Source organism: Malus domestica, chromosome 10, assembly GCF_042453785.1.
Source record: "Malus domestica chromosome 10, GDT2T_hap1".
NCBI lineage: Eukaryota > Viridiplantae > Streptophyta > Magnoliopsida > Rosales > Rosaceae > Malus > Malus domestica.
This window is the reverse complement of record NC_091670.1, coordinates 40,202,896-40,215,676: the sequence shown is the minus strand read 5'-3', so window position 1 is coordinate 40,215,676 and position 12,781 is coordinate 40,202,896. Positions and strand designations below refer to the sequence as shown.

The window sequence follows — 12,781 nt, the reverse complement described above, 5'->3', positions numbered from 1 at the left end:
ATATTATGCTTAAAATCACAATATTATTTCTTAATAATAATTGAAAATTATCTCAAACACTTTATCATCAAATGGTCTAGAACTTTACTCATCTAACGGCCTTAACTGCACGGGCCGATAGTGTAAATTTGGGTCCAAACACTCTCACACACCAAAGAAACAAATAGAGAGAAATATAATGAATAATTTCCTCTCTATACAAAGCTTAAAGCTATTACAACAACAACTACCTTGGTGGGTGATTACTAACCAAAGAGATGAGCACTTTCTTCTTCTTCTGCTCTCTGTGGCTGTCTTTTCTCTCTCAAAGATGGGCTACTAAAACAGAAATGTTGTACTCTCCCTCTCTCACACTCGGCTGCACACATTCATCCATCATAAAGCATCCAATAAAAAATCCAAACTAAATGAATAATCATTCATCTACAAGCATCATCATGATCTTCATTTTTCTTTTCAACAAACATAATAATTTGTCTCCTCATAATGATGTTCCCACATCATTATGTCCTTCATTTTTTATTTTATATACCGAAAGATTTTTGACCACTGCCACTAGTTCAACACAAAGTTCACTATGATAGCCCAACTTTTTTTCTTAACAGTAATCTGTTGTTGGATCTCGATGCAAACGCGATTTCATTTGTTGCCTTATTCTGTTATCTTCTCAGTCGTACTACATTTGCACTGCTAACCAATCTGTACTACATCTTAGATGTACAAGTACCAGTGAGTACTAAATTCCAGTACTCCAACCTTTTGATTATATTGCATCAACACCTATAAATACATCATCTCTCTATTACCATTGCAGCAGAAATCAGCTCAGCAACTTTACCACTTCAACTTCAAGTAAGTTTTTCATTTGATTTTTGTTCCGTTTATTCACCTCAAATGCTAGAAACAAAGAGCGGAGTGCATAGGGGGAAATTTCCGCACTCTCGTTTTCTCCTTATGCACTTCTTTTGTTTCTGTAATTAGTTAATCTGAGCATTTTTTGTCAGGAATTGGAGACGATCCAATGCAGTATTATGGTTTGAGTTCATCGTTCCCGTCGATCGAATGAACCTGCCTGAATTTATGGCATCCACAATCGGCACCAAATTGATCACCGGAGTGCTACTTTCATCACCTTCAGCTTCCAAGTCCAACAAGTCCCTTGTCCTTGAACTCATGTTACCACTTCCATCTCATATATTTTGTTAAGCACATGCAAGCTATGCACAAACAAAACCGGGGCCGCCATTTTTTATATCTTGGCACCAAAGTCACCACCCGACTGTTACTGTATTCAACTCATCCTCCAACAAGTCCGTTATCTCTATGCGCAACCTCTTAATCTTCGATACAATCAACAGAGAAATCATGTAAAAATAAAATAGCTTGCGTATAGAGATAAAGGACTTGCTGTGGGATGAGTTGAAGATGATAGCTGGTGGTAGCTTTGGTGCCAAGGAATACAAGATGGTCACCTTAATTTTTTTTTTTCTTGGTATGCAGTAGTAAATTTAGTGATAGAAATCAATGTACTGATGTGAGAATATGGTAGTGTTTGATTGAGGATGAAACTTGAGAAATGAAATAAACATGCAAATATTTGATTCTATCTACTCATTTTCTAATGTTCCTCCTATACATATTGTGAAAAATATTTGTGTGCATTAACATTAGGATAACTATCCATATACCTCAAAAAAAAAAAAAAAAAAAAAAAAAAAAAAAAAAAACTATCAATGTAATTAAAGGACTTGCCGGTTCTCTCATAACTTGTTGATTTTGTGGTATCAATAATGTTCATAGATAGATTGAATTACGATTGACTTTACTGAATGGTAAAAGTAAATGTCAAAATAGATTCAACTATTGACAACGCTTGGTTGAGGGATTCTATTGACAACGCTTTTTGGGAGGCCTTCCATGTGCTGTCTCGGGCGTTGGATATCGGTGCCTCACTTCAAACTTGCAGCTGGTCTTGGGTTCCAAGATCGGGGAATGAAGCGGCGGATTTTGTTGAGTCACACCAGGTTTCGGAGATGCGCAATTATGTCTGGATCAATTGGCCCCCATTTTCGTTTGTAAGAATTCTAAACAAAGACGGATTACCTTGTACCCTGACTTAGATAGTTTTGTGTGTGGGTTGGGTAACACCTTTGCCAACAGTGGCAATGTCGTTTGTCCCCTACCCCCACGTCTATGCACCTCTGTTTGCCATACATCGGGTTTCTTTGTTTCGCCCTGGTTATATGATTTCCAGTTTCTCAAAAAAAAAAAAAAAAAAAAATCAACTATCAACCATAAGGATCAGGACTTGACCAATTCGAATTAGACTATCCCAACATCATATCGATTCTTTGTTACCTAAACATATTGATATCGACACAATATAAGCGAGACGCTCTGATTTAAGCAGTTGGATTTAAAATTTTCTCATTGGTAAGAGAATTCAAATTTCGTTTATTTTCTTGGGGCGGCGAGGGTTTATTTCTTTTCTTTTTTTAATAATTATTTGGACTCCTTTTCACCTTTATTCATGTTCTTCACCATGAAGTAAATAACTGTAAATAAAAAGAGAAGAAAAGGTCGCACTTAAAAAAAGAAAAAAAAGGTAAAAAAAAGTGGGTGTTTTGTGGCCTCTTGATTTGCAACAACGATTGTAACATCAAACGAATCAACACAATATAAGCGACACACTCTGATTTAAGCAGTTGGATTCAAAATTTTCTCATTGGTAAGAGAATTCAGATTTCGTTTATTTGCTTGGGGCGGCGAGGGGTTATTTCTTTTCTTTTTGCTCGTTGTAATTTTGTTTTCAATCAGGTTCCCATTAATCTTATTTCGGTGCTGTTGGGGTTGTCTTCTGCCGTTGGGTCTTACTGGAATGCGGGGGGTTTCACGATGACAGGGGGTTCGGTGGTTTCTGCTCGGTAGGATTTGGTTCCTCGGTGGATCCCTCCAACATCTCCTTTTTTTTTTAAAAAATTAATGTTGATGCTAGCTGGTCTAAGGTGTCTAAACTGGGCTTTGTTGGGATGGTCATGCGTGTAGAGGGAGGGAGTTTTGTGGCGGCTGCGAGGTATGCTATTATGTCCCTTAATGTTGATGCGGCAAAAGCTTTTGCGTTATTGCGTGGCTGTGAATTGGGCACCTCTTTGGGGTGTAGCTCGGTCATTTTGGAATTGGATTCTCGTGAATCCATATCTTGTCTTTCTGGTGCTATTGATTCTGGCAGTTGGGAGGTTGGGAGGCTTTCCTTATCTTGCCAAGAGTCAAGCAGTTGAGTGAAGCTTTCCAGATTTGTCGCTGGTCTTGGGTTCCAAGATCAGCCAATTCTGCGGCGGATTTTCTTGCGTCGGTTGGTTTTCCGGAGATGTGTGATCGGGTTTGGGTTGACAGACCCCCATCTTCGTTGGTGCATGTTTTGAACAAGGATGGCCTTCCTTGTCCGCATTGATTTGGTGTGGTAGTGTTTGGGGTGATGCTCAATTTGGTTGTAGCGTCTTCTAGTTTGTATCCCCTTTCATCGCTTTCATTCTCTTTGTGCTTGTTTGGTGTTAGCCTCTTGTAGGCTCTCCTGTACCTTTTGGCTTCTGCCTTGGAATGTCATTCCTCTTTCCAAAAAAAAAACAAAAAACAAAAAAAAACATCAAACGCTTTTTTCTTCATTTCGTTTCTCAGTCTCCGTCTCTGCGATTTGTGTTGGGGTTTTAAACGAAATTCGAGCTCGAGAGAACAAGAGGGGTTTTGGGGGATGGCTTCAATGTTTCCAGCCCATGACAAAAAGGCAGGCAAATGGGCCATTATTACCCAAAAGATGGAAAACCCAGCTCCAGCCCATGACAAAATGCTGGGCAATCTGTGGGCCCAGCTGTGCCGGACTGCCCAATCAGGCGATTGGTGCCCGACTCGTGCCCGATTGCAACATCAAAATAAATTGTGAGTGCAGAGTTTGATTCTTCTAGTAATTTATCAATTTGTAATCTTCATGCCAAATCAAAGTCCAAATAAAGTTCCGACAACTTAGCATGAGAATCTCACATGTGTCCAATTGGCGCAAAACCTTGAAATCCACTTATAATGTTATTACAGGTTTAGATTTATAATAGGGTTTAGAAAATTTACAATTAGTGTGTAAATTTTGTTAAATTAATGATAAGGACATGATTTTTCTGTGGAGATTAACCCAAATGTCAACTAGGAACTTGAGTTGAGACTTGAGATTCATCCTCAAATTATTGAAATTCAAAATCTCAAAAGCCGAAGGAAGGAGGAAAAATCTCATAAGATGTGTATGTCATCAACGTTCTACTCGAATCGCAGGAACATTTTTCATTTCCAAATTTCAAATTTGGCGTTAACTGGAACGAGGAGGAAACACACACTGATAGCTTAAGTTATTAGAACCATCAGTTTGTTTTACAGTTCGATACATTGTTAGTTGACCTGTCGAGCAATTTCAGTCGAACCCATGCATATGTTACTTCATATATTATCTCTCCCTTGCAGGCCAAGACACAAACTCAAGCAAATTCGTGCTATCATTTCTGTTCTTATTGGCGAGTCAAGCTCTGATAATGGTGGCAAGTCGATGCTTGTGCTGTGGAAAGGCATTGAGACCCAGCGGATCTCGGTCATGGGCAATCATGCAATTCATTACCAGCTGGTAAGTACTCCTCATATAATCCCCTCATTCTCTGAGATCATGTTTGGTGTATAATGTTTACACTCTCAAGATCAACATCTTAATATCGCTTGTTGTCGAAAGATAAATGCTATTCTTATATTTCAATTTCAGACTTCAGATTTACTGGTGTCGAATTGAAAACTTCAGGGTGTTTTTTCTTATTGCTGAGGGATGCCTCTCGCCGGTTCAGTGAGAAATGCATACCGCACGAAGTACCGGACTGTGTTTATGAACGATAAACTTTCATGTGAGACAATGATGAAATGAATCTTCGGAGCTGGGGCTGCATTTGTCGTCCTCACAGGCATATTCTCAGAGCTTTACTATGTTAGTTATTCCAGGGCTAACGAATCCCCGGCTGCCTATAGCAGAGACACCGGTGTGAGGATTCAGAACCTCTAGAACAGAAACCAAGTGGAGGGAAGTGACAGTGATCTTGTATTATCACTTGGTAGTTGGTTGACTAATAGCTGCATGCCTATCTTATGGACTAAGTTAGTTAATTAACAGGCCATATGATTGAATATTTGAAATGCTTGTGATTTATGTATGATATTTGGAGTTTTATGTCTCTTAAAATTACTAATTTGGAGTTCAGTGTCCTATTACCACAAGGCTCGTTCGACGGATGGAACTGGATGAGATTAGAATTGAGTGCAAGTCAGTGTTATAATCTCACTCCTCTCGGTGGAACCTGTAACAGAGACACAGTACATTGGATTGTTGTCCGGTTTAACTAGTCCAGTTCCAGTTCCAGTTCCAGCGTCAAACAACGGCCAAGACAATAGTCCACTAGCCCTCATCAGACATTCGAAAATGGATAGTCCGTTCCACACCGAGCCACCAAACTAGTATCTGGCATCTGTCCGGTGCCTCAGTCCATTCCTAGATCAATTTTGCTCCCTCACTTTACAGCACAAGCATTGGACTGGTGCTTTTGGAGTCATCCATCGATGGCAATTTGCTTCATAATCCTAATTATTTTACAGATGGATCTGAGGAAACGTAGGTTTGAAGCATCAAAACATGATCTATTTTTAACAAAAAGAAAAATATGTCACAGAACTGTGGCCCCAAATGCACATGCTAAATCCGTAGTCTTTAGAACTGGAGTGAGAGTATGAGAATGGGACCACTTTGAAACGATCTGGATTTTAGGGCTCAATCTTACAACTTTATGACAAGGTTCTAAAAGACGCTAGGCGCTAGCCGGGCGGCGAGCTAGGCGCTAGTTGGGCAGTGGACTGGAACCTAGTGCCTAGACGGACTAGGGGAATTTAAGTAAATAAATTATATTTCATGTAAATAAGTGTCTTTTTATACTTAAAAATATATTTTTTCATCAAGAATGACATATATATTATGAAGTATTGGAACATAATGAAAACATGGGGAATGTGTGTTCATTTAACCATTCAGCAAGTCTCTTACAATTTATTGCAAAAAAAAATAAAATACAAAATGAAAGTTATCTATTTTCTCTCTAAGTGAGTCGCAACCTAAGCGGGTTTGGGCGGGCTAGGCGGGTGTCTCATCATGTCTAGGTGCCCTTTCTTAATTTTCATACACCTAGGCATTAATCGGGATGGTGGCCAGCCGCCTAACACCTAGACGGCGTTAGGCAGGGATTTTTAGAATAGTGTTTTATGAAGGATCAAATACACAACACCAGGAAGGGAATAATAAAATAATTAAATATGGAATGGGTCGTGAATTTTCGCTCTCGTTTTCTTCTCATGCAATTCTTATTCTGTTTTTTTATTTTCTTTTGATTCATTCAAGTCATGTGCTAACAAAATGAAGAAGTTCACAAAAATCATTAAATAAAATTAAAAAAAAAAACATATAAATTGTGTTATAAAATTACTTTACAACCCAAACTCTGTAGGGACTAGAACCAGTGGCCATAAAATATGGGGAAACAAATCTGTGCAAGCTTATTCAGTTGTCCAAATATACATACATATCTTACAAGAATCTTCCATCACATTCTGTCGTTCGCCCTGCTGTGTAGGAGTCCCCATTTCCATTCCTATCACAAACCACTCACCAAAATTTCTATAAAAATAAGAGTAAATTGTAGCAATGATCCCTCAATTTTAACTCAATTAGAACAATGGTCCCTCAACTAAAAATCCATTAGCATTGGTCCCTCAACTCATCAAAAAGTGCAGCTATAGTCCCTCAACTAAAAATCCATTACCAATGGTCCCTCAACTATAATCCAACTGGAGAAATGATCCCTCAACTTTAACCCAATTGGAAAAATAATCCCTCAACTTTAACCCAGTTGTAGCAATAGTCCTTCCAACATAACTTATTTTGACAAAATTTTGACGAAGTTGACAAAAAAGACCATAGCTACACGTTTTGATGAGTTGAGGGACCAATGGTAATGGATTTTTAGTTGAGGGACCATTGCTACAATTTACTCTAAAAATAAATAAAATAAAATCAATAAGCCAATTAGTTCTATTCTATCTCATTGAACCAAAAAAAACCCTAATATAAACCTTTACATGCATGTATTTGCTTCTTCCATCAGGTTAAAGAAAATCAAAGAGCAATCAAGATTTACAAACTTACAAATTAATACATACATACATACATATATATATATATATATTTTTTTTTTTTCAAATTAAATATCTCGAAGCTGAAACCTAAGGACAAGGACAGCTTTAAACAGTCTACATCTCTCTTTAGAAATTACAAGATTGAGAGAGCAAACTACCAGAAATTATATCACCTGAAGATCGCACAATGTGACAAACTGAAAGTGACACATCAAGAGAACTGGGAGACTGTTTCTGTGTCGTAGATTTCTCACACACACGCAATTCAAATTAACATACCGCTAATGAAGATGGCTAATTCTTTAATTTTACGGTTTCATGTGATCAGAAGAATCATCCCAATGAGGCAAGTTGAGATCAGTAGAAACGAGGGTTTCGATGTCTTCCCAATTCCAGTCGTTCGAGTACACGTCCGTGGCAGCGTTACTTGTGGAAGGGGCTTTCCAATTGGGCTGCTGAGGAAGAATATTTGGCATGATGCTTGTAATGGTTGGCTCCTCTACGGTGGCTTTGAACTGATCTTCGGCGCCAGCGTAGTTATAAACGTTTAAGGATTGCAAAGATGTTGAGATTGAAGAGAAGTTTGTGTCAAAGGAACTTGAAGTAGTAGTACTAATTGAGCTTGAGAAGGGATCAAAGGTTATCAGGTTTCTACTTTGATGAAGAAAAGGCAAAGTAGTGGTGCTACTTAAACCTGCTGATGAAAATATGATTGTGTTGTCCAAATTCTGTTGCGGAAGCAAAGATTGGGGACTGATAAGAGCGTGATAGAGAGCTTGCGCCGCGGTTTTTTTCTCGTGATGATCCTCAATCCCTGCACTGTTTGCGGCGGTTGTGGCAGCTGCTTCCGCGGGAGAAGTGTTTGATGACTTTTTGAGGCGCTTGTTTTTGCGGACGCCACCAACGGGGACATTTCGGAGAGTCCCACCTTTTGTCCAGTGCCTCTTGCAAGCTCTGCAGAAGTGCCTTGGCTGCGACTTGTTGTAGTTGTTGTAGTAACAAAACTTTGTGTTCGTTGATTCACATCTCGGACACTTCAACGGCTCGGATTGCTGCTGCTGATTTTGTTGCTGCTGCCTCCTCATGGCGGTTGGTGGTTTTGGCAGCTGAAACGTCTGAGCTTGCAGCAAGCTTGTCTGACTCCAATCCATCCCGTCACTGTTGACCTGCTTAGTACTCAATCCCATCTCCTCGAACCCTCTCAAAACCCGAAACAACGATTTGATTACAAGTTACCCGAAGATGAAGATCAAGGAACAAGTGTTTGATTTTTCTTTTTCTTCTTCTGGTATACTTATATCTAGCCCTTGAAACGCAGACGTCGAAAGAGAAAGCAGTCTGATGAAGTTGACGAGGCTGAGACTAGCTAGGGTTGTTTATAAGCAAAAGGGTAACGCGTTGATCTGAGGAAATGAGTGATTCTGGTTTCAGGTGCAATGAAATGCCTAGGAAGCTCCTGAGAAGTGAGCATGTCTAAGTTGAATCTCCTTATCTCAATAATTTTAACATATATGTATATGTAAGTGTGTGTATATATGTGTATATATAACTATTAATGATATATAAGTGTGAGAAGTGAAAGAGTTTAAGCTAGGGTTCGAAACCAGATTTCGACTGCGGAGGAGAGGTAGCATTTGGGCTTGCCAGAGAGGGTAGTTGGTACGATCAAGTTTGATCGTGAGAAAATTGGAGACATTAGGAAAGGGAATGGGAGAGGAAGATTGAGAAGCCATGAGTGACGACGGGACTAAACGTCTCACTGTAATCAAGCCCTTCTTGTTGATGGAAACCATTGGCAACAAGACGTGCTTTAAATCTTTCAATGGAACCGTCAGATTTCCGTTTAATACGGTAGACCCATTTATTTGGTAGGACATTCATGGAGGGATGAGAAGGAACTAGGGACCACGTTCCTGTGCTTTGTAGAGCATTGAACTCTTCTGCCATTGCCATACGCCATTCGGGAGACTTATTTGCCTGTGTAAAACAAGAGGGCTCAACAAGTTCATTAGTCACATCAGAAACAAGAGCATACTTGGGGTTTGGCTTCTGAATGCCATCCTTTGAGCGTGTAACCATGGAGTGAACAGGTTGAATTTGTCTCTGAGAGGAAGGTGAGACAGGAGCAACACCCATTGCAGTCGTAGGGGATGGAATGGAAGAAGGGGCAGGGAGGTGCGGATTTGGTGGGAAATTAGAGGATTGGAAGCCACTGCCAGTGCACTGATATTGTCACACCACAATTTTGGTGGAGTGAGAGGAAGACGAAGATCACAAAAAATGTGTCTGAACCAAGATAAGGTGGCAGCTGTGTAGGCCATTTGGCGATACTCGGCCTCCGTACTTGAGCGAGACACGCCGCGCTGCTTTTTAGAACTCCAGGAGACCAAGTTATCCCCTAGAAATATGCAATGACCACCAGTGGAGCGACGATCATCAGGGTCACCAGCGTAGTCAGCATCGGCAAATGCTGTGAGGGACAAAAAACTGGGTTTATAAACGAGACCGCGATCATGAGTGGCTTTCAAATAGCGAAGAATGCGTTTGACGGCAACCCAATGTGTAGTGGTGGGCGAATGCATATACTGGCAGACTTGATTCACAGCGAAAGCAATGTCCGGACGTGTGAATAAGAGATATTGGAGAGCCCCAACAATACTTCGAAAGGTTGTTCCATCCGCCAAGGGCTCGCCCTCATACAAACTAAGCTTGCGGCCAGGGAGGGCTGGAGTAGACAAGGGTTTGGCGTCAGCCATCTGAGTTCGTTTGAGGAGGTCCAGGATATATTTTGACTGTGTTAAGTACATGGCCGTTGGCGTTCTCGTAATTTCCATTCCCAAAAAATAATGCAAGGGACCAAGGTCCTTCATGGAGAATTTTCGACCCAATTGATGAATCAAGGTGGAGATGTGAGCTGGATTATTACCGGTGACGAGGATGTCATCAACGTAAATGAGCAAGTAAATGACATTAGTTCCATTGCAGAAAATGAACAGCGAAGAATCTGCCATGGAGGCTTGAAAGCCGAGCTCCTCCAGATGGTGAGAGAAGCACTGAAACCAGGCACGTGGAGCCTGTTTTAAGCCGTATAAGGACCGGCGAAGACGGCATACATGTGACGGAAACTGCGGATCGACAAAACCAGAAGGTTGGCGCATGTAGACTTCTTCATTTAAAGAGCCATGAAGGAACGCATTTTTGACGTCAAGTTGGCGAATTGGCCAGTTAAAATGAAGAGCCACGGAGAGAATGATCCTGATGGTAGCATGAGTGACGACGGGACTAAACGTCTCACTGTAATCAAGCCCTTCTTGTTGATGGAAACCATTGGCAACAAGACGTGCTTTAAATCTTTCAATGGAACCGTCAGATTTCCGTTTAATACGGTAGACCCATTTATTTGGTAGGACATTCATGGAGGGATGAGAAGGAACTAGGGACCACGTTCCTGTGCTTTGTAGAGCATTGAACTCTTCTGCCATTGCCATACGCCATTCGGGAGACTTATTTGCCTGTGTAAAACAAGAGGGCTCAACAAGTTCATTAGTCACATCAGAAACAAGAGCATACTTGGGGTTTGGCTTCTGAATGCCATCCTTTGAGCGTGTAACCATGGAGTGAACAGGTTGAATTTGTCTCTGAGAGGAAGGTGAGACAGGAGCAACACCCATTGCAGTCGTAGGGGATGGAATGGAAGAAGGGGCAGGGAGGTGCGGATTTGGTGGGAAATTAGAGGAAATAGGGTTAGGTTGGGGGGATGGTATAGTGGGATGCATGTGATGGTGCGGATGTGGTGGTAAAGGGCAGGGAATAGGACTAGGGTTAGGTGGGTGAGATAATATGGGGAATAAGTTGGACGGATGTGGGTTTGGTGGTACAGTTGGGAAAATGGGGTTCCTAGAGGGATAATGGAAAGAAGAGGGGTCAATGTTCAGTACCATAGACGATTGGGAGGATGAGGACGTTGTAGAAATGGATTCTTTGTATGGAAAATTGGTTTCATCAAATAGGACATGGCGTGACAAAAAAATGCGACCTGTGGACGTATCTAAACACCTATAACCTTGTTGATTTAATGAATAACCTAAGAAAATGCAACGTTTGGAGCGAAATTGCAGCTTGTTAGTATTATAAGGACGAAGAAATGGAAAACATGCACACCCAAAAACTTTAAGAAAATCATATTGAGGAGATTTTTGAAACAGTTTTTGAAAGGGAGACTCATCATGGAGAACTTTAGTGGGTAAACGATTGATCAAATAGTTTGCTGTATGGAAAGCATCATCCCAAAAAGAAGTTGGTAAGGAGGAATGAGCAAGAAGAGTGAGACCAGTTTCAACGATATGACGGTGTTTACGTTCGGAAATTCCATTTTGTTCAGGATGATGTGGACATGTAAAACGATGTAGAATGCCATGTTGAGTCAAAAAAATTTTGAATTTGTTGTTTACGTACTCCCCTCCTCCATCAGTTTGAAAGGATTTAATTGTAGTGTGGAACATGTTTTCAACCAATTTCTTAAAGGACACAAAAGTGAGAAAAACATCAGATTTTAATTTTAAGGGATATAGCCAAGAGTAGCGAGAAAAATCATCAATAAACACGACATAATATTTAAAACCATTGATAGAAAAAGAAGGTGAAGTCCATACATCGGAATGAACCAATTGTAAAGGAGATGAAGACCTAGAGACAGACAATGGAAAAGGTAACTTGTGACTCTTGCCCATGGGACATGAGTGACATAACTCACTAGTTACAACGCCCTTAATAGGCAATTTGTTCCTAGAAACCAAATTTTGCAAAATATGAGAAGATGGATGACCTAACCTAGAGTGCCAAATTGAATTGGACACTCTAGTTCCTAAAAATGCAGACACGCCTTTAATGGAAGATGAAACACCAGAAAAAGGGTAGAATCCATTCCTACTCGGGCCTTGTAAAAGCATCCTCCCCGTGTGGAGTTCCTGAACACAGTATGAGTTGGGATATAAGGTTAGAGAACAGTTATTATCGGTAGTAAAACGATGGATAGAAATAATATTGGTTGATGCATTAGGGCATAGTAGTGTATTAGGTAATGTGAAAGTAGAGGTAGGTGTACGAATGGAAGTGTTGCCTATGTGTGAAATTTGCAAACCTGTGCCACCAACAACTCCATTGACTTGGTCCATGCCAGTATAAGGATGAGGATGCGCAACAGTAGCTAGATTATTGGTGATGTGAGCATTGGCCCCGGAGTCAAACAGCCATTCCTGTATGGCAGGTGCTGTTGCAGAAGCAGGAGGAGCACGAGCAGCAAAGGCTTGAAGACGTGGTGCAGGGACACGTCCCTCATAAGACATATTTAGGCGGTTGAAGCAGTCAATCGCAGAATGACCATAACGATTACATATTTGGCATTGAATCCGGCTTGTAGTAAAAGTACCTTGGGAAGGAGAGGTGCCAAGAATCCCATCATGTGGGCGGGAGTGGGATACTTGGTGAGAGTTGGACCCTTGGTGATAGTAGGAACCTTGGTGAG

At 40.7% G+C, this 12,781-nt stretch overlaps 1 protein-coding gene and 1 long non-coding RNA gene across 2 annotated transcripts; one reads left to right on the top strand and one right to left on the bottom strand.

Moving 5' to 3' along the window:
• The first annotated feature begins 665 nt into the window (after positions 1 to 665).
• LOC114827781 (uncharacterized) lies at positions 666 to 1,606 on the top strand. The gene is made up of 2 exons (XR_003777050.2): positions 666 to 852; positions 1,005 to 1,606. It is a non-coding gene; the product is annotated as an uncharacterized lncRNA (long non-coding RNA).
• Positions 1,607 to 7,302: 5,696 nt separating this feature from the next.
• Positions 7,303 to 8,829, bottom strand: LOC103429691 (dof zinc finger protein DOF1.4-like). The gene has a single exon (XM_008367823.4). The coding sequence runs from the start codon at positions 8,442 to 8,444 to the stop codon at positions 7,566 to 7,568; it is 879 nt and encodes a 292-aa protein (XP_008366045.1). The 5' UTR covers positions 8,445 to 8,829; the 3' UTR covers positions 7,303 to 7,565.
• Positions 8,830 to 12,781: the final 3,952 nt, after the last annotated feature.